The sequence below is a fragment of the Megascapheus bottae genome, chromosome 15 (genome assembly GCF_031878675.1).
Source record: "Megascapheus bottae isolate mThoBot1 chromosome 15, mThoBot2.hap1, whole genome shotgun sequence".
NCBI classification, from domain to species: Eukaryota; Metazoa; Chordata; class Mammalia; order Rodentia; family Geomyidae; genus Megascapheus; species Megascapheus bottae.
This window is the reverse complement of record NC_143523.1, coordinates 42,350,986-42,375,066: the sequence shown is the minus strand read 5'-3', so window position 1 is coordinate 42,375,066 and position 24,081 is coordinate 42,350,986. Positions and strand designations below refer to the sequence as shown.

General features: G+C 41.6%; 2 protein-coding genes across 3 annotated transcripts in view; both read left to right on the top strand.

Annotated features, from left to right (window-relative positions):
- The window catches only part of Slc25a16 (solute carrier family 25 member 16), a 30,014-nt gene extending 11,336 nt beyond the window's left edge, over positions 1-18,678 (top strand). For both annotated transcript variants that reach the window (XM_090346433.1, XM_090346434.1), the window contains 3 exons: positions 7,749-7,911; positions 12,505-12,573; positions 14,715-18,678. In XM_090346433.1, the coding sequence (XP_090202559.1) occupies positions 7,749-7,911; positions 12,505-12,573; positions 14,715-14,871 (389 nt within the window). In that variant the 3' untranslated portion in view covers positions 14,872-18,678. The remainder of the gene's footprint in view (positions 1-7,748; positions 7,912-12,504; positions 12,574-14,714) is intronic.
- Positions 18,679-21,463: 2,785 nt separating this feature from the next.
- Dna2 (DNA replication helicase/nuclease 2) overlaps positions 21,464-24,081 on the top strand; it is a 31,779-nt gene continuing 29,161 nt past the window's right edge. Inside the window, exons 1-2 of the mRNA XM_090346958.1 lie at positions 21,464-21,557; positions 22,922-23,104. Of these exons, the coding sequence (XP_090203084.1) occupies positions 21,484-21,557; positions 22,922-23,104 (257 nt within the window). The 5' untranslated portion in view covers positions 21,464-21,483. The remainder of the gene's footprint in view (positions 21,558-22,921; positions 23,105-24,081) is intronic.

Below are 24,081 nucleotides of genomic sequence, written 5' to 3'. Positions count from 1 at the left end.
ACAGGTATTTGCCACCATATCCACTTTTCAGCTTTAGCAGTCTTGAACCATGATCTTCCCAACATCAGTCTCCCACTGAGTGAAGGATGATATGCACATGTCATTGAACCCAGCTGTGAGTTTTCTGCCCAGGCTGGCCTTGGACCTTCATCCTAGGTTTTCAATCTCCTGTGCAGATAGGATTACAGTCATGAGCCACTGTGCCAGTAGCTCCCTTCCTGCTTTCCTTTCTCTCCTTCCTGCTTTCCCCTTTCTCTCCCTCCCTTCCTCTCCTCTTCCCATTTGGATAGGGTCACACTGTGTAATCCAGGTGGTTCAAGCATATGATCTTTTTTTTTTTTTTTTTTCGCCAGTCTTGGGCTTGAGCTCAGGGCCTGAGCACTGTCCTTGGACTTTCTCAAGGCTAGAGCTCTACCACTTGAGCCTCAGCACCACTTCCGGCTTTTTTCTATATATGTGGTACCAAGGAATCGAACCCGGGTCTTCATGCATGCTAGGCAAGCACTTTAACCACTAGGCCAAACTCCCAGCCCCCAAGCATATGATCTTACTGTCTTATTCTTCCAGGTGTTAAGATTACAAATGTGGGGCTGGGAGTTTGGCCTAGTGGTAGAGTGTTTGCATAGCATGCACAAAGACCCGGGTTTAATTCCTCGGTACCACCTACATAAAAAAAAAGCCAGAAGTGGTGCTGAGGCTCAAGTGGTAGAGCTCTAGCCTTGAGAAAGTCCAAGGACAGTGCTCAGGCCCTGAGCTCAAGCCCAGGACTGGTTTAAAAAAAAAAAAAAAGGATTACAAATGTGTACATCCACATCCAGCTTTATATTTCCTGTGAAGTACTGAAGTACTTACATATATATTTAGCATACTTTTCTGTTAGATTATCTTTTACTGATTTTTCTTAATTCTTTATAGAATTTGACTATAAATATTTATTTAGCCAGTATCAGGACTTGAACTTAGGACCTTGCTCAACTGTCTTTCCTTCTTTTCTTTTCTCTTCCTTCCTTTCTTTTTCTTTTCTTCTTCTTTTTTTTGTGAGTCCTGGGCTTGAACTCAGGGCCTGAACACTGTCCTTGGACTTTCTCAAGGCTAGAGCTCTACCACTTGAGCCTCAACACCACTTCTGGCTTTTTTTTATGTATGTGGTACCGAGGAATTAAACCCGGGTCTTTGTGCATGCTAGGTAAACACTCTACCACTAGGCCAAACTCCCGGCCTCTCTTCCTTTCTTTTTCTTTCTCTCTCTCTTTCTTCTTTAAATTTTTTTTTGCCAGTCCTGGGGATGGAACTCAGGGCCTCCTTAGACTTTCCTCAAGACTAGTGCTCTACCACTTGAGCCACGGCACAACTTCCAGCTTTTCTACGTATGTGGTGGCCGAACCCGGGTCTTCGTGCATGCTAGGCAAGCACTCTATCACTTGGCCAAACTCCTGGCCCCTCTTTCTTCCCTTTTTTAATTTTTGTCTGCCATGGGACTTGAACTCTGGTCCTGGGCATTGTCCTGAGCTCTTCAGTTGAAGGCTACTGCCTTACCCCTTGAACCATTGTGCTACTTCCAGTTTTCTGGTGGTTAATTGGAGATAAGTGTTTCACAGACTTTAGTACCCAGGCTGGCTTTGAACTGCAATCCTCAGATCTCAGTCTCCTGAGCATGAGCCACCGCACCCGGCTTTGGACACTCTGCCTGCCTGCCTTCTTTCCTTTCCCTTCCCCTTCTTACCTCCCTCCCTCCCTCCCTCCTTTCCCTCTCTCTCTCTCTCCGTCTCTCTCTCTCCCCCCCCCTCTCTCTCCCCCTCTGTCTCTCCTCCCCCCCCTCCCTCTCCCGCCCTCTCTCCCTCTCCCGCCCTCTCTCCCCCCCCTTTCTGTTTGCTGGTCCAGGAGCTTGAACTCTGGGTCTGGGTGCTGTCCCTGAGCTTCTTTTCCTCAAGGTTAGTTCTTTACCATGTTAAGCCACAGTTCTATTTCCTGGGCTAGCTTTTATAAATCAATTCGTTTGTTGGTTGACTGGTTACCACTGGAGCCACAGTGCCACTTCTGGTAGATAGAGTCACACGTGTCCTTTTCTGTCTGGGCTGGGTTCTAATACCAATCCTCACATCTCCACCTTTTGAGTAGCTAGGATTCAGATGTGAGCCACCAGCACCATCCTGGGCTAGCTTTGATTTACAGTCCTTCAGGTCTCAGCCTGCTAAGTAGCTAGGATTACAAGTGTGAGCCACAGAGTTCTCTGCTTTTTTTAAATCATCTTTTTTTAAAGGGCCTCTTATGAACAGAAACTTTATTTTATATTTTGATAGCAGCTTTATTGAAATATAATTTTCACACTGTACACTTTGTTCATATAAGTGCATAATTTTTTTGTATATTTTGTATATTTGTGTGTGTGTGCGTGTGTGCGTGCGTGCGCGCGCGTGCTCCAATTCTGGGATTTGATCTCAAGGTCTGGATGCTGTCTCTTACCTTTTTTTTTGCTAGTCCTGGGGCTTGAACTCAGTGCCTGAGCACTGTCCTTAGGATTTCTCAAGGCTAGTATGCTCTACCACTTGAGCCACAGCACCACTTCTGGCTTTTTCTATGTATGTGGTGCTAAGAAATTGAACCCAGGTCTTCATGCATGCTAGGCAAGCACTCTTACCACTAGGCAAAACTCCCAGGCCCTCTAAGCTTTTTTGCATAATGCTAGCACTCTACCACTTGGGCCACAGCTCCACTTCTAGCACTTGAGTGATTAATTAGAGATAAGTGTCTCACAGACTTTCCTGTCCAGGCTTCAAATAGTGATCCTCAGATCTTAGACTCCTGAATGGTTAGGATTATAGGCATTAGCCATCTGTGCTTAGTCATATGTGGTCTTTTGTGTTGGACTTTTTTTTCCTAGTACTGGGGCTTGAACTCAGGGTTCCGGGCACTGTCCCTGACCTTCTTTAGCTCAAGGGTAGCACTCTACTACTTGAGCCACAGCTCCACTTCTGGCTTTTTCTGTTTATGTAGTACTGAGGAATCGAATCCAGGGCTTCATGTATGTGAGGCAAGCATTTTACCATTAAGACACATTCCCAGCCCTGTGTTTGACTTCTTTCACTGTGCATGCTTTCAAGGGTTCTCATGTTGCAGATTATTATCAGTATTTGAGTCAGTTTTATGGACAGCATTCCATTCATTATATGGACATGCTGGGCTGTTATCCATCACCAGATGACAGGTGTTTTGGCCTGTTGGCTAATGTGAGTAAAGCTGTTATGAACATTCATGTATAAGATTTTGTGTGGATATGCGTTTTCATTTGTCTCAAGTTGATGTCTAACTTTGTCTAATGTTCTAAAAACACTGCCAAATCCTTTTCATAATGCTTGCATCATTTTAAATTTCCACTAGCTGTATGTGACTTCTAGTTTTTCCATATCCTTGCTAACACTTCTTGCTGTGTGACTTTTGGTTCTAGCCATCCTATTGGGCATCAACTATCTCATGTGATTTTGAAGTTCTTTTCCTTTTCTGTTTATTTTTTGGTCGATTGTGGGGCTTGAACTCAGAGTCTTGATGATTTCCCTTAGCCTTTTTACCCAAGGCCTGTTCTCTACCACTTTGAACCGTAGCTTTACTTCTGGTTTTCTGGTTAACTGAAGACAAGAGTCTCAGGAATTTTCTACCCAGGCTGGCTTTAACTGTGATCTTCAGATCTCAGCTTCATAAGTAGCTAGGATTACAGGCATGAACCACTGGATCCTTGCTAGCATTGCTATCTTGGTGTGTGTATGTGTATGCCAGTCCTAGAGCTTAAACTCAGGCCTGGACATTGTCCCTGAGCTTTTTGATCAAGGCTCACATTCTACCACTTGAGTCACAGCTCAAGATTTTTTGGTGTATAATTGGAGATAAGAGTTTCAGGAGGGCCCGAAGAGTAGTCTAGTGGCAGAGTGCTCACCTAGCATGCATAAAGCCCTGGCTTCAATTCCTCAGTAATATATAATCAGAAAAAGCCTGAAGTGGTGCTGTGGCTCAAGTGCCAGAGCACTAGCCTTGAGCAAAAAGTATCCATGGACAGTGCTCAGCCTCTGAGTTCAAGCCCCAGGACTGGGGCGGGGAGGGAGGGGGAGCTTTTTTCCTGCCCAGCTGGCTTCAAACTATGATCCTCAGATATTAATCCCACTGGTGCCTGGCTATGTTTATCTTTTTTTTTTTCCTATATATGACTGGTGCCTACAGTACAACAATAACTATAGTAACAATAATGGACTTTTTTTTGGACTTCAGCAATTTTTTTATTAAAGAATTTATGAACACTGATTTTTACATCATATTTCAAATGACATGTTTAACAAACAAGTGTTCAAGAAGGGAATCTATAAATAATGGACATTTTGGCATTTTTCTGACATTTCTAATTCATTAATTCTAATGTTTGCTGTAATTTTTACCATATATAATGTCCTGGTTTGAGGAACTTTTTTTTCTTTTCAATGCTATGTTTGAATCTAGGACCTCATATATACTATACATGTACTTTATCCCTGAACTACATCTCAAATCCTGATAGATATTGGAGTCTTCCTTTCTTTTCCTGGGTTGGGATATAAATGAGTGAGAAACATCTGCCTGGCACTTGTGAGGGTTTGGCACTTGTGAGGGTTTGACCCTCCCAGCACTGCTAAAGAAAGGGAAGGAAAAAAGACTTGATATGACTTGGTGATAGATTTTATTAGATGTCCTCTTCTACATTTACTGAAGTAATCATTCATATTATTTTATCCCTATTTACATATGTTCTAATATTAATGGTTTGGGAAGCAACTCAGACTGAATATAATGGAATAGTTTTAGAACTTTAGAAATTTTAAGTTTGCAATTAACTTTTTTCCCCTTTATTATACCCTTGTATGGTAATAACATTGTCACTGTGAACTGACAAGGAACTAATGATCGGTTATTTGTTGCTTGGGGCTGAGAGTATAGCACTTTTGGTTAAGCCTGTGCTTGTGGGACACTCTTGCTTTGATCTCCAGAACCAAAGAAAAGTAAACAGCAACAACAAAAAGCCCCATCATGTTTCTTAAAATGTTTTCATTATAGGGAGATTTTTATTGATTATTATTATTATTATTATGATTATTATTATTTTGCTAATCCTGGAGCTTGAACTCAGGGCTTGAGTGCTGTCCTTGGGAATTCCTCAAGGGTAGAACTCTACCACTTGAGCCACAGCACCACTTTTGACTTTTTCTATGTATGTAGTACTGAAAATGGAACCTAGGTCTTCGTGCATGCTAGGCAGGCACTCTACCACTAGGCCAAACTCTTGGTCCATTCGTTTGTTCGTTCGTTTATTTATTTATTTATTTATTTATTTATTTATTTATTTATTTTTTCCTTGTTGGTCATGGGACTTGAACTCTGGGGTCTGGGCATTGTCCCTGAGTTTTTCAGCTCAAGGCTACCTTCCTACTCCTTGAGCCACAGTTTTCTGGTGCCACAGTTTTCTTTCAGTTTTCTGGTGCTTAATTGGAGATATGAATCTCAAGGACTTTTTTAGTGCCTGGGCTGGCTTGAACCTCAATCCTCAGATCTCACCCTCCTGAGTAGCGAGGATTTACAGGAGTGAGCCACCTTGCCTGGGCACATTTTTATTTTGAAATATTGATTTCAGTAGTATATTATCATTCATGTTTTCTCCTTTTGTAAGTCATTTTTGAGCATTTGTATTATTATAATTTTGAAGTTGACCTTTTTTAAATTTTAGTTAATTTTTTTTTATGGTGCCAGTGCTGGAGTTTGAACTCAGGGCTTGGACAAGCTGGTGTACTACCATTTGAGCCATACCTCTATTTTTGACTTTTTGGTGGATAGTTGGATATTATAGTCACATGGATTTTCTTGCCAAGGAGTGGTGTAGCTTCGAAATCTTCAGATTTCAGCCTTCTAACTAGCTTAGGATTGCATGAGACACTGGTGCCCAGCTGGTTTTAATTTAAAAAAATTTTTTTGGCCAGTCCTGAGACTTGAACTCAAGGCCTGAGCCCTGTCCTTGGGCTTTCTCAAGGCCAGAGCTCTACCACTTGAGCCACAGCACCATTTCTGGCTTTTTCTGAGGAATCGAACCTGGGTCTTTGTGCATTGTTAGGCAAGCACTCTACCACTAGGACAAACTCCTGGCCCCATTTTAATTTTTTTTTATTTTTTTGGTCCATGTGGGACTTGAATTCTGGGCCTAGGTGCTGTCCCTGAACTCTTCAGCTCAATGCTACTGCCCTACCCCTGAAGCCACAGTCCCACTTCAGATTTTCTGGTGATTAATTGGAGATGAGTCTCACAGACTTTTTAGTGCTTGGGCTGGCTTTGAACTGTGATCCTCAGATCAGCCCCTTAAGTAGCTAGGATTACAGGCATGAGCTACTGTGCTTGGCTAATTTTAATTTTTTTCTGACAAAAGTTTTTCCTTGTTTCTTCATACTTTTGTTTGTTCTTTCTGTAGTCATGTCCCCTTTTCCTTTTTCTTTCTCTGTTTTAGCTATTGTTGTTTTGAAACACAGTGTTTTAGGTTACCGAGGCTGACCTTGAGCTTTTAGCACAGGGTGGCTTCAAACTTGTCCTCTTACCCCTGTCTGCCGAGTGCTACAATTACAGGTATACACTACCATACCTTGCTTTCAAGCTTCTTTTTCATTTTATTTTCAATTTAGTAAATATCAAGATTTACAGATATATACTACCATACCTTGCTTTCAAGCTTCTTTTTCATTTTATTTTCAATTTAGTAAATATCAAGATTTACAGATGGTGCTTAGAATATTTTTAGCATATTTGAATTCACTTGTTTGTGTGTGATGTGTGTGTCAGTTCTGGGGCTTGAACTCAGGGCCTCACTTTCTTTCTGCCTTTTCCTTCACAGTTGCTGCTCTACCACTTGAGTCACACCTCCAGTTCTGGTTGTTTTTTTTATTTTGATTTTTTCTGGTTAATTGGACATAAGGGTTTCTCAGATTTTTCTGCTAGTCTGGGCTTTGAATCTCAATCCTGAAATCTTAAATTTCTTGAGTAGCTAGGATTAAACATGAGCTTTAAGTTCAATTTTTTATTTTTATCAGTTTATGACTTACTATAAAGTTATATAACTGTTTTGCAAGCATTAACTTCACGCTGTATTTTTAGATTCTCTGAGTTTTGTGAGCCAATATAAACATTTCTGTCATGTTCCCAATTCTTTGAAGACAAATATTTAAATTACACTGAGTTAAAACAAAAATGCAGATTGGGAAATGAGGCTCAATGAAAGTGTGCTTGTGTGAGGCCCTGTGTTAGATCCTTAGCACTGTAAAAATAGAAAAATAAGAACAAAATAACACTGCTTTGTCACTAATGCTTTTTTGTCTTACATTTTTTATCATTGTTATTATAAATATGTTACTATATTTACTTGCAATTATTAATCACAAATTTAACTTTTACTTATGAAACCTTGAAAGCCTTTTAATTCTAGTCAAATACAGGTGGCATTATGTTCACTAATGTGCACCATATAGTAGTGTGTGCAAACCATTGCTATAGTTTTTATAGGTGGTGCTTTCTTTGACTTAACTATTTCTAAACATTCATGAAATCTGTTTTTGTGTGTTTGGTTAAGCCGAACATCAGAAATTAGAAACTGCATTGTTATTTCTGGAGTGACTTGGTTATTATGTAAGAAAGCTGCCTTTTTCACAGCTCATGTTTTGTTAAGCATCATGGCGAATTTATATTTTGTTTTTCAGGTGTTTCATTTTTTACTTTTGGTACCTTAAAGAGTGTTGGGCTTTCCCATGCTCCTACCCTTCTTGGCAAACCTTCATCAGACAATCCTAATGTCTTAGTTTTGAAAACTCACATAAACTTACTTTGTGGTGGTGTTGCTGGAGCAATAGCACAGACAATATCGTAAGTTTCTTCATCAATATAATTCAATCAAAGTAGTTTCCCCTGGGGCTGGGGGCAATGGTAGAGTGCTTGCCCAGCAAGGGGGAGGCTCTAGGTTCTTAAAATTATGGGCACTTAGTCCTCAGTTCAGCATTGGTTTATCGTTCTACTTCTACCAGATTAATAAAAACACAGAACCCGTTGTAAATATGAATACTCAGTTTTATAAGTATTAAGACTTTTTCATATTTGCCTTCACTTGAGTATATTATAGAGAATTACATGTCAAGTTTATCACATTGTTACATGTCCAGTTACATAAGGTTACATTAACTTACATGAAGTTACTTGCCAAGTTGATCTGCCCCATTTCCTATAGATTTGTTTAAAAGAAAAAATTACTCAGTGTAATTTTCCTCCAATTTTTTCTTATAAGTTTGCCTATGTGAAGTTTTTGAAGTTAGAGCTGTTTATTGAATGTATGTGTGTGTGTGAGGAGATGCAACTTGTCTCATTAAAATCTCAAAGGCCTACTTTGTGCCAGGCAGTATATGAGGCATTGTACAGTCACTGAAGGATACAGTTGCTGACTCAAGGAGCCAATGATTTTATTAATACTGTAGCCATGCTGCCTAACTGAGACTGAATAATATAGCATGTAGTGGAAATATTGATAAAAATATTAATGTTATAATAAGGCCAAAAGAGCTTGAGCTGAGCAGAATCAGATAGAAAGAGGTTGCAGTTCTAAGAGACAGAAACTTTTGGGAGACAGTAATAAGGAAAGCTGAATTAAGATACAAGGAAGTAATGGTATCATAAAGACTGAAAAAAAGAAGAAGACGACGACTATCTAATGAAAAAAAAAGGAATGTAGAGTAAAAAAGGGGTTTGCTTCTGCTTGGCTGGGGAACCTTTTTCATTTACAGAGACATAATCATTCCCAGCTGTCAGATTTTTCTGCTTGGGTTATTACCTCCTTTTCTTCAACTAACTCCTTACATAGATCCCTAAATCTTTAAACTCAAACTCTTATCTTCTCTTTCTTCTTTCCTTAAGCTGTATTCTGCCATGCAGAAACTCATACATGTAATAGTTCCCTTCTCGGTCCTTTCCCAAACTTTTCACTTGTTTTATTTCCTTGGCTCTTATAATCCATCTCTTCTCTTTTTAGGTATTTTAGTGATTTATATCCTCCTCTTACTACCAATCTGTGTGGATTTACAGAAAAAAAGAAAGAAAGAAAATCTTGCTAGATAGTTCAAGTAGGCTGTCAGGCCTCAGACTTGATCTTCCTGCCCTATCTTCTTGAGGGCTGGGATGACAGATGTGTTCCACCTTGCTCTGCTTTGTGCGTGCGTGTTTTGATTCAGAGCTTGAATGGAAGTACTTGCACTCTTGCTTGGCCCTCTTGCTCTCAACTGGCACTTTACCATTTGAGCCACACCTCTAGTGAAACATTAATTGGACATAATCTTGCAGACTTCTCTGTCCCAGGATGACTTTGAACCTCGATATTCAGATCACAGCACCAAAGCACAAAAAAGGGTCCATTTTTGTTGTTTCATACTTGAGATTGAACTCAGTGCCGCTTTCTTTTTCTTTCTTTCTCTTTCTTTCTTTCTTTCTTTCTTTCTTTCTTTCTTTCTTTTTCTTTCTCTCTCTCTTTCTTTCTTTCTTTCTTTCTTTCTTTCTTTCTTTCTTTCTTTCTTTCTTTCTTTCTTTCTTTCTTTCTTTCTTTCTTTCTGTGTGTGGCATGGGGCTTGCACTCTGGGCCTGGGTACTGTCCCTGAGCTCTTCAGCTCAGGGCTACTGCCCTACACTTGAGCCAAGCCCCTTTTGTGCCAGGATGGCTTTGAATCTTGATCCTCAGATCTCTGCCTCCTGTGTAGCTAGGATTACAGGCAGCCTTTTGCTTTCTAGGCATATGCTCTATCCCTTGAGTCAGGCTCTAGCCCTTGTGTAAATTTTCAAAAGCTCAGTTTGATGTCCTTCTTCTGCTGTTGACATAATTTTTTTGTTGTTGTTTTTTTCATGGGGCTTGAACTCTGGGCCTGGGCACAGTCCTTGAGCTCTTCAGTCTTTAGTGCCTAGGCTGGCTTTGAACCGTGATCCTCAAATCTCAGCCTCCCGAGTAGCTGGGATTACAGGTATGAGCCACCATGCCTAGCTGACATAAATATCTTATTTTCATGATTTTACTGATTACTTCTGTGCAAACAACCAGTTCTATTTATACCCTATTACATATCTGGCAAAGTTTTGGATGTTTCTACTTGGTCTTTTGCCAGTGGTACTTTTTTTTGGTGGGTCATGGGGTTTGAACTTGGCTTGGGTGCTGTCCCTAAGCTCTTCAGCTCAAGGCTACACTTGAGCCAAGCCCCACTTCTGATTTTCTAGAGGTTAACTGGTGATAAGAGTCTCTGGTCCTTTTGTGCCAGGATGGCTTTGAGTCTTGATCCTCAGAATTGATGCAATTTACAATTCAAATCTTGCCTTCTTGGAGCCCACTTCTGGCTTTTTCTATGTAGTGATATCATGGAATTGAACCCAGGTCTTCACGCATGCTAGGCAAGCACTCCACCATTAGGCCAAACTCCTGGCCCAAAACATTTAGCTTTTCTAGCTGTTATTGATAACTACCAATCTAGTAGTCCTGATGACTTGAAATTATTTTTCACATTGTACATATTTAAATAGTTACCAAATATTGTGACTTCGGGAGTGGGATAGAGTACTAGAGTTTGAACTAAGAGCCTTATGCTCTTGCAGCAAGTTCTTTATCAATTGAGCTATTCCAGAAAGTGTTATCACTTTACTTCAGGAAACTTTATAAACTGCTCTGGCTTTCCTCTCTCCCTCTCCCTCTCCCTCTCCCTCTCTCTCTCCCTCTCTCTCTCTCTCCCTCTCCCCCTTCCCCTCTCTCTCTCCCTCTCTCCTTCCCCCTCCCTCCCTTTTCCCTCCTCTCCCCCTCTCCCTCTCCTCTTTTCTTTTGTTTCTTTTTCTTTTCCCTGCCAGTCCTGGGGCTTGAACTCAAGGCCTAGCTCTGTCCTTGGGCTTTCTCAAGGCTAGAGCCCTACCTCTTGAGCCACAGCACCACTTCCAGCTTTTTCTATGTATGTGGTACAGAGGAATTGAACCTGGGTTTTCCTGTAAGCTAGGCAAGCAATCTACCACTGGGCCAAACTCCCAGCCCTAAACTGCTGTTTCTTTACCTTTGTTATTTTCCCACTTCTTCTCACCTTACTTTCTCATGTTCTCTCTTTTCTAGTAATCAATTCCATCCACCTCTATAGTTTGTTTTGTGTGTGTGTATGTGTATGAGTGTATGACAGTATGGGGACTTGAACTTAGGGCCTGGAGCTCTTGCTGAGCTTTTTCTTTTTTTTTTTTTTGCCAGTCCTGGGCTTGAGCTCAGAGCCTGAGCACTGTCCTTGGACTTTCTCAAGGCTAGAGCTCTACCACTTGAGCCTCAGCACCACTTCCGGCTTTTTTCTATGTATGTGGTACCGAGGAATCGAACCTGGGTCTTCATGCATGCTAGGCAAGCACTTTAACCACTAGGCCAAACTCCCAGCCCATTGCTGAGCTTTTTCATTCAAAACTAGTGCTCTACCACTTGAGATACACCTCTACCTCCGGCTTTTTTGTTGATTAATTGGATATAAAATTCTTAAGGTTTTGTCTGCTGGGACTGGCTTTGAATTACAGTCTTCAGATCTCAGCCTCCTAAGTAGCTAGAATTATATGAGCTAAACAGTGCCTGGTTCCCATATGAATCTTTTCTAAACAGCAACTCAATCCCTCATTTGATGTTTTCCATCTTTCTTTCTCATTAAAAAATTATTCCTGGAGATGCAATTGAAGTACATGGGAGCTTCAATGAGTTTAGTTGCTATGTATTTTTTAACCATAACTATGAGATAGTTGTGATCAAAGGTAAAAGTACATAAAATATAATCATTTTATTATGTATCAATTTTGTGTATATTTTGTATATCTCTAAAGCAGATTACTTTCCATTCAGGAGGAATTGCTAAAATTTTCTCTGCCTTTGAAATACAAAACTTGTATCATTAGTTCTGGTCCTTGTGGAAGTTTTGCATTAGTTTGAGGTATTGGAGGGCAGTTGTTGAAAAGTGCTAAGGTAGCAGTTCCCACCTGGGGATCAAGTTGACTACAGTGACATGTATTAATTCTGGAGACAGTTTTGGTTGTTAAACCTGGGGGAAATGCTAGTGGCATCTGGTGGACAGAAAGGCCAGGGATGGAGTAAACATCCTGCAGCACATTGGACAGAATGATCCAAAATGTCAAAAGTGCGGGAAGTTGAGAAATTGAAACCATATTTTAGAGTTGCAGCAATGGAAAGCACCCTGTTTGTTTTCAGGAATTGCCACTTAATTTGGAGTTTAGGAATCATTAGAACTTGATATTGTGGTGAGAGAGAAGAATCTTGTAGAAAACTAATATATTAATTGATTTTTTTCATGCTCATAAGAAAATAGGAACACATTAGTTCCTAGTGTAGATGGGGTTTTCTAGTCAATTGCTGTTGGATAGAGTATGACAAATTATTTTAAAATCTTCAAGTTTTTTTCTCTCTTCTTTTAGCTACCCATTTGATGTAACTCGTCGGCGAATGCAATTAGGAACTGTTCTTCCAGAATTTGAAAAGTGCCTGTAAGTTCTCCATATATCACTGTTTGTTTTCTTTAGGAAATGTGATGTTTAAAGCTAGTAAGAAGATGGGACTCAGGTCTTAACAATAGTATGTACCTTCCATTTAAAAACAACAAGGACTGGAAATGTGGCTAAGTGTAGTACAGTGCTTGCCTAGCATGCATGAAGCCCTGGGTTCTATTCCTCAGTATCCCATAAACAGAAAAAGCTGGCAGTGGCACTGTGGCTCAAGTGGTAGAGTGCTAGCCTTGAGCAAAAGGAGTTCAGGGATAGTGCCCAGACCCTGAGTTCAGGCCCCAGGACTGTCAATAAATAAATAAATAAATAAATAAAATAACATTGTAACTTTTATAAGGTCTCACTCAGGCCTTCATGGCTTACTGAAATTTTCAGATTAGATCTGTTAAGTAGAAATTAAACTATATATACAATTTACATTTTCTGGTAGCCTTTTTTTTTTTTTTTTAAATTTTGGTGCTAGTCCTAGGACATAAACTCAGGGTGTGGCCCTTTCTTGAGCTGCTTTGTTCAGAGACAGTGCTCTACCACTCAGCTTGTTTTTTTTAAGTGTTTAATTGGAGATAAGACTCTTTAGGACTTTCCTGCCAGAATTGGCATAGAATTGTGACCATCAGATCTCAGCCTCCTCAGTAGTTAGGGTTACTGGTATGAAGGCTGAGCCTCCAGCATCCGTTTTGTTTTTGTTTTTAATGTTGCTGTGTTTTTTTTTTTTTGGGGGGGGGGGGTCATGGGACATGAACTTTGTCCCTGAGCTCTTCAGCTCAAGGCTACCGACCTACCCTCAGCCAAGCCCCACTTCCCATTTTCTAGAGGTTAACTGGAGATAAGAGTCTCAGGTCCTTTTGTGCCAGGGCTGGCTTTGACCCTTGATCCTCAGTTCTCAGCCTCCTGAGTACTGAGTAGCTAGGATTACATTTGCTCCGATTCTGTTTTTTTTTTTTTTTCCAGTCCTGTGCTTGGGTTCAGGGCCTGAGCACTGTCCTTGGGCTTTCTCAAGGGTAGCACCCTACCAATTGAGCCACAGTACCACTTCTGGCCCTTTCTGAGTATATAGTACCAAAGAATCGAACCCAGGGCTTCATACATGCTAGGTAAGCACTCTACCACTAGGCCATACTCGTAGCCCCAATACAGAATTATTATTATTATTATTTTTTGTCTATCATGGGCCTTGAACTCTGGGCCCTGGCACTGTCCCTGAGCTCTTCAGCTCAAGGCCAGCACTCTGCCACTTTGAGCCACAGAACTACTTCTGGTTATCTGTTGGTTAACTGGAGATAAGAATCTCATGGATTTTTTCTTGCCGGGGTTGGTTTTGAACTGGGATCCTCAGATCTCAGCCTCCTGAGTAGCCAGTGTTACAGGCATGACCCACTGGCATCCAGCCTAGACAAAATTTTAAAAATATATATTATTTGCTTGGGCACAATGGCTCAAGCCTGTAATCCTAGCTACTCAGGAGGCTGAGATCTGAGGGTCAAGGTTCAAAGCCAGCCCAGGCACAAAAGGACCCGAGACTCATCTCCAGTTAACTACTAGAAAATGGGAAGTGGGGCTTGGCTCAAGGATATGATGGTTGCCTTGAGCTGAAGAGCTCAGGAACACTGCTCAGGCCCAGGGGTAGGGCAGTAGCCTTGAGCTAAAGAGCTCAAGGACAGCGTCAAGGCCGAGTTCAAGCTCAATGACCCACACACAAAAAAAAAATGTGTCCCAAAATGATATTGTATTTGCTTGGAACAATCTGCTGTTTCATTGATTTTTTTTTTTTTTTTTTTTTTTTTGCCAGTCCTGGAGCTTGAACGTAGGGCCCGTGCACTGCCTTTGGCTTTCTCAAGGCTAGAGCTCTACTGCTTCCCTTCCAACTTTTTCTATGTATGTGGTACTGTGGAATAGAACCTGGGTCTACATGCATGCTAGGCAAACACTCTACCACTAGACCAAATTCCTGGACCCTCATTGTGATTTTTTAGCTTGTTATAATACCTTCCCCTGCTTTCTCCTCCCCTCCCCCAATGCTTTCAAGATGGTATTGTAGCATTTTAAAAATTACAGCTATTGATCCTTAAATTGTCTTTTCCTGACTGATCTAGTGATGTCATTATTTAACCTTTGTCTTTCAGTACTATGCGGGAGACTATGAAGTACGTCTATGGACACCATGGAATTCGCAAAGGACTGTATCGTGGCTTATCTCTTAATTACATCCGCTGTATTCCCTCTCAAGCAGTGGCTTTTACAACATATGAACTTATGAAACAGTTTTTTCACCTCAACTAAAAAAAGAAAAAAAAATTGCCCAGGCAAGAAAGTCTGTGAGATTCTTATCTCCAGTTAATCATCAGAAAACTGGAAGTGGCACTGTGGCTCAAAGTGGTAGAGTGCTTAGCCTTGAGCAAAATGAACTCAGGGATAGCTCTCAGTCCCCGAGTTTAAGCCCAACAACCAAACAAAACAAAGCAAAACAAAACCAAAAATATCATGGTTTGTGGTTTCTTTTCCTCAATAATCTCCCAGATGACAAAATAAAAATAAAGGATAAAAATAAAGGATAACATTACTAACAGAAGAAAATCAACCTGATGTAATAGAGCTCTAGCCTTGAGAAAGCCAAGGAAAGTGCTCAGGCCCTGGGTTCAAGGACTGGCCAAAAAAAAAAAAAGGAAAGAAAGACAAAACAAATGAGAAATATGTGGGGTGCTGATGGCTTGTATTTCTAATCCTAGCTACTCAGGAGGCTCAGATCCTTCTGGATTTTCTATGTATGTGGTACTTAGGAATTGAACCCAGGTCTTCATGCATGCTAGGCAAGCACTCTACCACTAAGCCAAACTCCTGGCTCCTAACTTTCTTTTCTTTATTTATTTTTTCTTTTGCTAACTCTACCACTTAAGCCATGGCTCCAGTTTAACCTTTTTGCTGATTAACTGAAGGTAAGAATCTTATGCACTTTTCTGGCCAGTCTGGCTTTGAACAAGGATCCTCAGATTCTAAGCCTCCTGAGTAGCCAGGATTATAGGCATGAGCCACAGGCACCGGTTCCCCCCACCCCCACACCCGTCTGGAATAGAATCCCAAGGATCCATCCTGGGCTTAATGCATGCTAAGCAAACGCTCTACCAGTGAATTAAATCCTCAGCCTTTAAAATTGCAATTTTTCAATGATTCTAGTATTAGTGTGTGTGTGTTGCACTGGGGGAACTAAACCCAGGGCCTTGCTTATGCTAGGCAAGTGGTCAACCTTTGAATGTCATTTCTGTTCTTGACTCTCAGTTTAGTATTATTAACAGAATCCTCAGTTACACTGCAGCAAAACGGTGAGAACTGAATTTTTAAGTTTTGAGAAACATGTTCATTATTGAAGTATTACTTTTTTGTCTGTGTCATATTTCTGCCCATTAGATATAAGAACAAGTAATTTTTCCTTCATCTTAATAATATTTATTTCATTTTGCCAGTCCTAGGTCTTGAACTCAGGGCCTGGTACTATTCTTGAGATTTCTTGAGCCACGGCACCACTTTTGGCTTTTTCTATGTATGTGGTACTGAGGAATCAAACCCAGGACTTCGTGCATGCTAGGCAAGCACAGTGTTGTATTTTAAAAATAATGATTGAAAAAATAAAGTATCAGGTTTTGCTCTACATTATTAGCCAGGTAAATGTGTGTGATTTACATATGTTAATTAAAAGTTAGTGTGACCTCAGACAGTAGTAACAAATGCTTAATATCTTCTCTTAAAAACAGCCACAGTGGGCTGGGAGTTTGGCCTAGTGGTAGAGTGCATGCACAAAGACCAGGGTTTGATGTCTAGGTACCACATCTATAGAAAAAGCCGGAAGTGGTGATGTGGCTCAAGTGGTAGGGCTCTAGCCTTGAGAAAGCCCAAGGACAGTGCCCAAGCCCAGAGTCCAAGCCACACGACCAGCAAAAAAAAAAAAAAAAAAAGAAATAAACAGCCACACTGTAGGTATGTTTTGTTAAATGACTTGGTATATACTTGAAAATATATTTAAGCGGACTATGGAATATCACTTGGTGTGTATTTGAGTATCAAAGAATGTTTCTGAAGAATTGGGATATGAGAAGTTCTTCCATGTAAAATAATTTTGTATACTATAAACTTAAGTAAAAATACATCATATTATTTGGTAGCTTTATATAAGAAAATTACTTATGATTAAGATCTAATTATTGTATCTAGGGGGATTTTTAAGATATAACTTTATTGTTTTTATGAAGATGTTATACCGAAGGGGTTATCATTTCATAAGTCAAATAGTGAGTACAATTCTTTTTGGATAGCTGTCACCCTTGCATTGCTCTCTGTTTAGAGGATATTTTAGGTTTTATTGTAAGCCTGATAGAAATAGGAAGTAAACAACTAAAGTCCTATCTTTAAAAAATTGTTTAGGCCAGGACCCATAATCTTAGGTTCTCAGAAGGCTGAAATCTATGGACCAAGGTTTAAAGCTAGTCCAGCAGGAAAATCTGAGGAGTCTATTTTATTTCCAGTTAACCAGCAAAATGCCAGATTTGGAGGTATGGCTCAAGTGGTTAAGCCAGCAACTGTGATAAAAAAATCTAAGTGAGCCAGGAGTGGTGGCTCACGCTTGTAATCCTAGCCATTCTGGAGGCCAAGATTTGAGGATCAAGGGTCAAAGCCAGCCCAGGCACAAAAGGACCTGAGATTCTTATCTTCAGTTAACCTCTAGAAAATGGGAAGTGGGGCTTGGCTCAATGGTAGGGTGGTAGCCTTGAGCTGAAGAGCTCAGGGACAGCACCCAGGCTTAGTTCAAGCCCTATGACTCCCCACCCCACCCCCCAAAAAAATCTAAATGAGAGCATAAGGCCATGCACTTAAGCCCCTAAAACTGGCAAAAAAAAGAGCAGAATGCAAAGAATAACAACAAAAACCATCAATATCAACAACAAAAAAGATTTTCTAGAATTGATGTGAATTGTCAATCACTAGTGACTTATGTCTGTAATCCTAGTTACTCAGGAGCCTGAGATCTGAGGATCATGGTTGGAAGCCATCCCTGGCAGAAAAGGCCCTCTTATCTCCAATTGATCACGCAAAACCTGGAAGTGGTGCTGTGGCTCAAGTGCTAGAGTGCTGGCGTTGTACACAAAGAAGTTCAGGGACGGAGCCTAGGCACTGAGTTCAAGACCTACTACCACCACCACCAATGACAGCAAAAGAACTGGTGTGCACAAGTCCTAAGACTTGAACTCAGGGTCTGGATGCTATTTGCTTAAGGCTAGTGCTCTATCAATTAAGCCACAGCTCCACTTACAGAATTTTGGCAGTTTGTTGGAGATAAGTCTCATAGTTTCCTGCTTTGGTTGGCTTCTAACTTCTATCCTGAGATCTGAGCCTTCGAAGTAGCTAATATTTACTAGGCATGAGCCATGGGTAATCCAGCTTTGAAATGATTTTATTTTATTCTTATTTGTGGGATTTTAACTCAGGACCTAGGTGCTATCCCTGAGCTTTTTTGCTCAAGGCTAGTGCTATACTGCTTTGAGCCACATTTCTACTTCCAGTTGTCTGGTGGTTAATTGGATATAAGAGTCGCATGGACTTTACTGCCTGGGCTGCCCAGCCTGGCTTTGAACTCTGATCCTCAGATCTTAGCCACCTGAGTAGCTAGGATTATAGGTGTGAGCCACTAGTGCCCAGTTTCTGGTGTGATTTTTTTTAAGAGATTAGAAAACTAAGTTACAGGTGTTATTTCCATATCAATTTTTGTTTTGCAAAAAGATTTTTTTGTCATATCTTGATGAAAATTGATGAGCTGGTTTCATTTTCAAAGTCTTTATTTAAAAAAGAAATATGTGTCTTTGTATGATTTTATAAGTGTTCCAACAAGTAGAAATACATGCGTTTCTAAAACTATTTTGTGTATTTTCATTTCTGGACCACACTATAGCTGACTATAGATATTAACTCTCAAGATGATTTAACTGTTTAAAGTATCACTTGTATTATTAATAAAGGAGAATGTCAGATATTTTTAAGTAAAGTGCATTTTATGTTATAGAATTCATTGGATATTGAAATAAATTTTTATCCTTCTTTTGATGCTGTTTATCTATTTATTTAGTGTCAGTCCTGGGACTTGTACTCAGGGCCTGGGCACTGTCCCTAAGCTTTTTGTATTCAAGGGTACCACTTGAGCCATAGCTCTACTTCTAGTTTTTTTGGTGTTTAATTGGAGGTAAGATCTTTCCTGTTGGGCCAGGAGTTTGGCCTAGTGGTTAAAGTGCTTGCCTAGCATGCACGAAGATTCCTCGGTACCACATACATAGAAAAAAGCCAGAAGTGGTGCTGAGGCTCAAGTGGTAGAGCTCTAGCCTTAAGAAAGTCCAAGGACAGTGCTCAGGCCCTCAGCTCAAGCCCAGGACTGGCAAAAAAAAAAAAAAAAAAGATCTTTCCTGCTCGGGCTGGCTTTGAAATATGATCATCAGGTCTTAGCTTCCTAAGTGGCTATGGTCACAAGTGTGAGCCATAACCCAGCTTATTTATTTATTATTATTATTAAAATTTTTAGCAGTCCTGGAGCTTCAACTCAAGGCCTGAGTACTGTCCATGGGATTTCTCGCGGTTAGAGCTCTATCACTTGAGCCACAGCACCACTTCCAGCTTTTTCTATGTATGTGATACCAAGGAATCGAGCCCGGGTCTTTGTGCACGCTAGGCAAGCACTCTACCACTAGGCCAAACTCTCAGCCCCTAGACTTTTTATTTATTTATTTTTTTTTGTGGGTCATGTGACTTGAACTCAGCCTGGGCACTGTCCCTGAGCTCTTCAGCTCAAGACTACTTCCTTACCCTTGAGCCAAGCCCCACTTCCCGTTTTCTAGAGGTTAATTGGATAAGAGTCTCAGGTCCTTTTGTGCTCAGGCTGTCTTTGAACCTAGATCTTCAAGACCTCAGTCTCCCAAGTAGCTAGGATTTCAGGTGTGAGCCACTGCACCTGGCTATCTTATTTGTTTTTAAGGGAAGACCTTGTCATTTAGTCAAGGCTGGCCTTGAACAACTTACACAGCTTCAGCTGACCTCAAATTCATGAACTCTTGCTTCAGCCTCCCCAGTGCTTGAATTACAGGTATGCCAACAGGCCTGACTGGTTTCTTTAACTGTTTACATTATTCAAGCATAAATGCCCAAGATAGGAGTCAGAATGGAAAAAAAAAACCCATAAATAATAATGAATTTATCTCTAATTTACTTCATAGAGTTAATTCAGAACACATGTTCCTAGGTACGCTATCTTCTATTTGAAGAATGACAATGTGTTTGTGATCTGATCTACATTGTTCTTGTCTAGCCCTCCTGGGACAGAGGTCCAGTCTAGAGATTGATGGGTAAGGTTCCATCTGTAGCTATCAGTAGTTGCTTGCTTGGAGGTGTAGAGGTTACCATTTACACAAGCATATTGTATACTAGGAATCTTGTCAGCCTTATGGGGAAGGGTGTAACAGTTATATACCACATTTTATGATAATTAACTGCATACCTGGGACCTCTACCTCTAGCCTCCAACTCATTTTTCCAAAGGCAGCCATGCTTCGTTCCCATTAGAGGGTCTGGTACCATATACAACACAGGTTTGGGTATGGGAGCACCTGGCTGAAGAAGAAAGAATCCTAATTTTGGAGATGTTAACTGCTAGTCAGAATAAAGTAGGCATAGTAGAGGAAAATAACAGTTTCTTTCTTTCTTCCTTTTTCTTTTTCCTTCCTTCCTCACCTTCCTTTCTCCTCTCTCTCCCTCTCCCTCTCCCTCTCTCTCTCCCTCTCCCTCCCCCCCCTCTCTCTGTCTCTCTCTTTCCATATGCACTATGAGCCAGGGTTATGGCCTAGAGGTAGAGTGCTTGCCTAGCAAGCACAAAGTCCCTGGATCATTCCTCCGTACCACATACATAGAGGAAGCCAGAAGTTGTTCTGTGGCTTAAGTGTTAGATATCTAGCCTCGAGAAAGTGCAAGGCCAGCACCCAGGCCCTGAGTTCAAACTCCAGGACTTGCAAAAAAATTAAAAAAAAAAAAAAAAGTAAGGGATGTCGTTCAGGAAATTCAAGATTCCTAAAGGCAAGGGATGGGGGTGGGGGGAAGGGAGGAGGCGCCTATCTTGAAGCATCTGCAAACGGTTTTTCGTTTTGTTTTTTTTTGCCAATCCTGGACTTGAGCTCAGGGCCTGAGCACTGTCCTTGGACTTTCTCAAGGCTAGAGCTCTACCACTTGAGCCTCAACACCACTTCCAGCTTTTTTCTATGCATGTGGTACCAAGGAATCGAACCCGGGTATTCGTGCATGCCAGGCAAGCACTTTAACCACTAGGCCAAACTCCCGGCCCTCCTTTTTTTTTTTTTGCCAGTCCTGGTGCTTGAACTCGGGGCCTGGGCCCTTTCCTTAAACACTTTTTGCTCAAGGGCAGCGCTCTGCCACTTGAGCCACAGCGCCACTTGTGGCTTTTTCTGTGTGCATGCTATGGAGGAATCCAACCCAGGGCTTCACGCGTGCGACTCTACTATTAGGCTCCGCTCCAGGTCCTGCCGATGGATTTTAGTGTGAAAACATGTGCTGGGCATGGGTCGGGTGTCAGGAGAGAAAGGAAAGACAAATCCGGGCCAGAAAGGAACACTCACCTCCTAGCTGCAGGAAGGCCCCCCAGCAAAAGGGCCACCCGTCCAAGACCTGCCAGGTGAGGAGCTCGCAGGTGATTGGCCGGCGCTGGTCACGTGGGGACGCGGAGCGTCCGCGCAGGCGCCGGGGCGTGGCGCGCATCTCCCGCGTCTTTCCTCTGCTCCGCCTTCTGGCTTTTCCCCCTTCTTGTCCCCTTGACTTGACTTGGGTGGGAGACGGAGTGCGCTCCCCGAGCCCGGCATGGAACAGCTGGACGAACTGGAGCTGCTGATGGAGAACGGTTTCGAGGAGGCACTCGCCTCACCTACCGACCAGTGAGCGGAGCGGGTCCTGGAATGGGAAACGCGCGGGAGATTTGAATGGAAGGGGCAGGAGAGGCCGCGCTTCAGCTGGGGTTGGGGTCACTTTCGTCCCGAGCGAGAAGACTGATGCCCCGCAGTTCAGTCTTTCCCTTCTTCTTCCTCCCTTGCCAGGATTTCGGAGAGCCTGGATTCCTGTTTTCCTAGAAGATGGCGAGGGTTGGATGCGTTTCTCCGAGTTTAATTGGAAGCACTAGGCCCAGGGAGAACTCTGCAGGGGCCGCGTGGGTTTGGGGTTTGGAGTAGCAGTACTGGCTTTGTTGCAGCTGGGTGACCCCACTGGCCTTGAACTTGGAGATCCGCTTGTCACAGCCATTACCTTTGGAGATGCCCTAGGCATCAACCGCAGACTTTGGGGGAAAATGTATGGCCTCAGGACAGTTGGGGGAATTCACTAAATTGGTTACAGAATAATAAAACGTGAAAGGTATTCGAAGTTATAATTGGAGAGGGAATGATTTGGGGTTTCAATGTGTCACTAAGTCCAGTAGGAAAGACTTAAAAGTCCAAAGGAGTTTTTTTGTTTAATTAGCATGTTTTAGCCATACAAGGGAGGTAGGGTTATGTGATATTGTTTGTTTGGATCTATGGGCAAGGTCTTACACATGCTGGGCAATCGTACTACTGAACGATATCACTCTCCCGAGATTTATTTATTTTGCCATATTGGGAATGAAATGTTGTTTTATTTTTGAGAAGATGCCAAGGCTTTTTGTGTGTGTTGGGCCGGGGGTGTCGTGGGGCTTGAACTCTGGGCCTGGGTATTGTCCCTGAGCTCTTTCTTCAGCTCAAGGCTACCGCCCTACCCCTTGAGCCACAGCACTACTTCTTGTTTTCTGGTGGTTAACTGGAGAGTCACACTTTTTTTTTAGTGGCCAGGCTGGCTTTGAACTGTGATCCTCAGATGTCAGCTTTCTGATTAGCTAGGTGTGAGCCACTGCTCCTGACTTAATGCCAGGGCTTTAACTCAGAGCTTCTTGCTCTTACTGTGCTTTCCCTCTCACAACTTGTGCTCTACGGCTTGAACCATGCCTCCAGCCTGATGTTTTTGCTAATTAATTGAAAAAGGAGTATTGCACATTTCTGCTGGGACTGGCTTTTAATCCTTCAGATTTCAGCCTCTTGAGTAGGTAGGATTACAAGCGTGAGCCTATGCACCCGGCATGACTAAGCTTTTATAATGGAAAAATTTCTACTATATCTTTCTGTAGTTTTACCTATTTTAGCTGCATGTCATGATAATGAGCTTTTCAGAAGAAAGACATTGAGTGGTTTCCTTCATGGCTGAGCTAAAGTAGTTTTGCATGTATACACTTCAGGTTTCAAAATAAGATGGAAGCATCCTTTCCTAAAACCATTCTGAGCAGAGGAATAGACAACCGCTACCTGGTATTAGAAGTGGATCTTGTACAGAATGAAGAAGGAAACTGTGAAAAACACCTAATCATCACTGCTTCCCCATCACTGGAACACAGAGAAATATGTATCCTTAGGAATGACTGGTGAGTTTGTGGGACTCCATTACTAATACCGTCTTGGATGTGCGTGCATGCCTGCATGGGGTGGTGCTTGGTGTTGAACCCAAAGCTTTGTGTATTTGGGGCAAGTACCCTTTCACTCAGCTATACTTCCACCTCCGGGGTGCCATCTTGAAACATACCAGATGGCTTGTGTGGCTGTTGCTATTACTCAATTGCTTATTTGAGCCTGACTGACTACATGAAAATTGTGGCCATTACCCAACTCTTTTTGGTCATGGAGCTTGAACTCAAAAGTATGGTGGGTCATGGGGATTGAACTTGTCCTGGCTGCTGTCCCTGAGCTCTTCAGCTCTAGGCTACCACCCTACCCTTGCGCCATTCACCACTTTTTTTTTTTTCTTTCTTTCTTTTTTTTTTTTTAGCTTTTTTTTTTTATTGTAATTAGTAAAAGGGTTACATGATATTTGCCAGATAGAAGGTGCATTAATTCACATACATTGATACCCTTTCACATGTCTTGGTACCCATTTCCCTCCCCCCCCTCTTTTTTTTTTTTTTTTTTTTTGCTAGTCGTAGGCTTGATCTCAGGGCCTGATCACTGTCCTTGGACTTTCTTAAGACTAGAGCTCTACCACTTGAGCCTCAGCACCACTTCTGGCTTTTTTCTATGTATGTGGTACCGAGGAATCGACCTGGGTCTTCATGCATGCTAGGCAAGCACTCTACCACAAGGCCAAACTCCCAGCCCCCACTTCCCATTTTTTAGAGTTTAATTGGAGAGAAGAGTCTTAGGTCCCTGAGCTATTTGTTCTAGGCAATAGTGGCCATTACCCTGTACCTCAGATCTGTTGTTCCTAAATAAATATTGATTTTTTTCTTATGATTTTTACTGTCATTTGAAAAATCATACACAAATTGAGCATCCTTTATCTGAAATATTGGAATCAGAAATGTTTCGGATTTTTGTTTGTTTTAGATTTTGTAATATTTGCCACTAC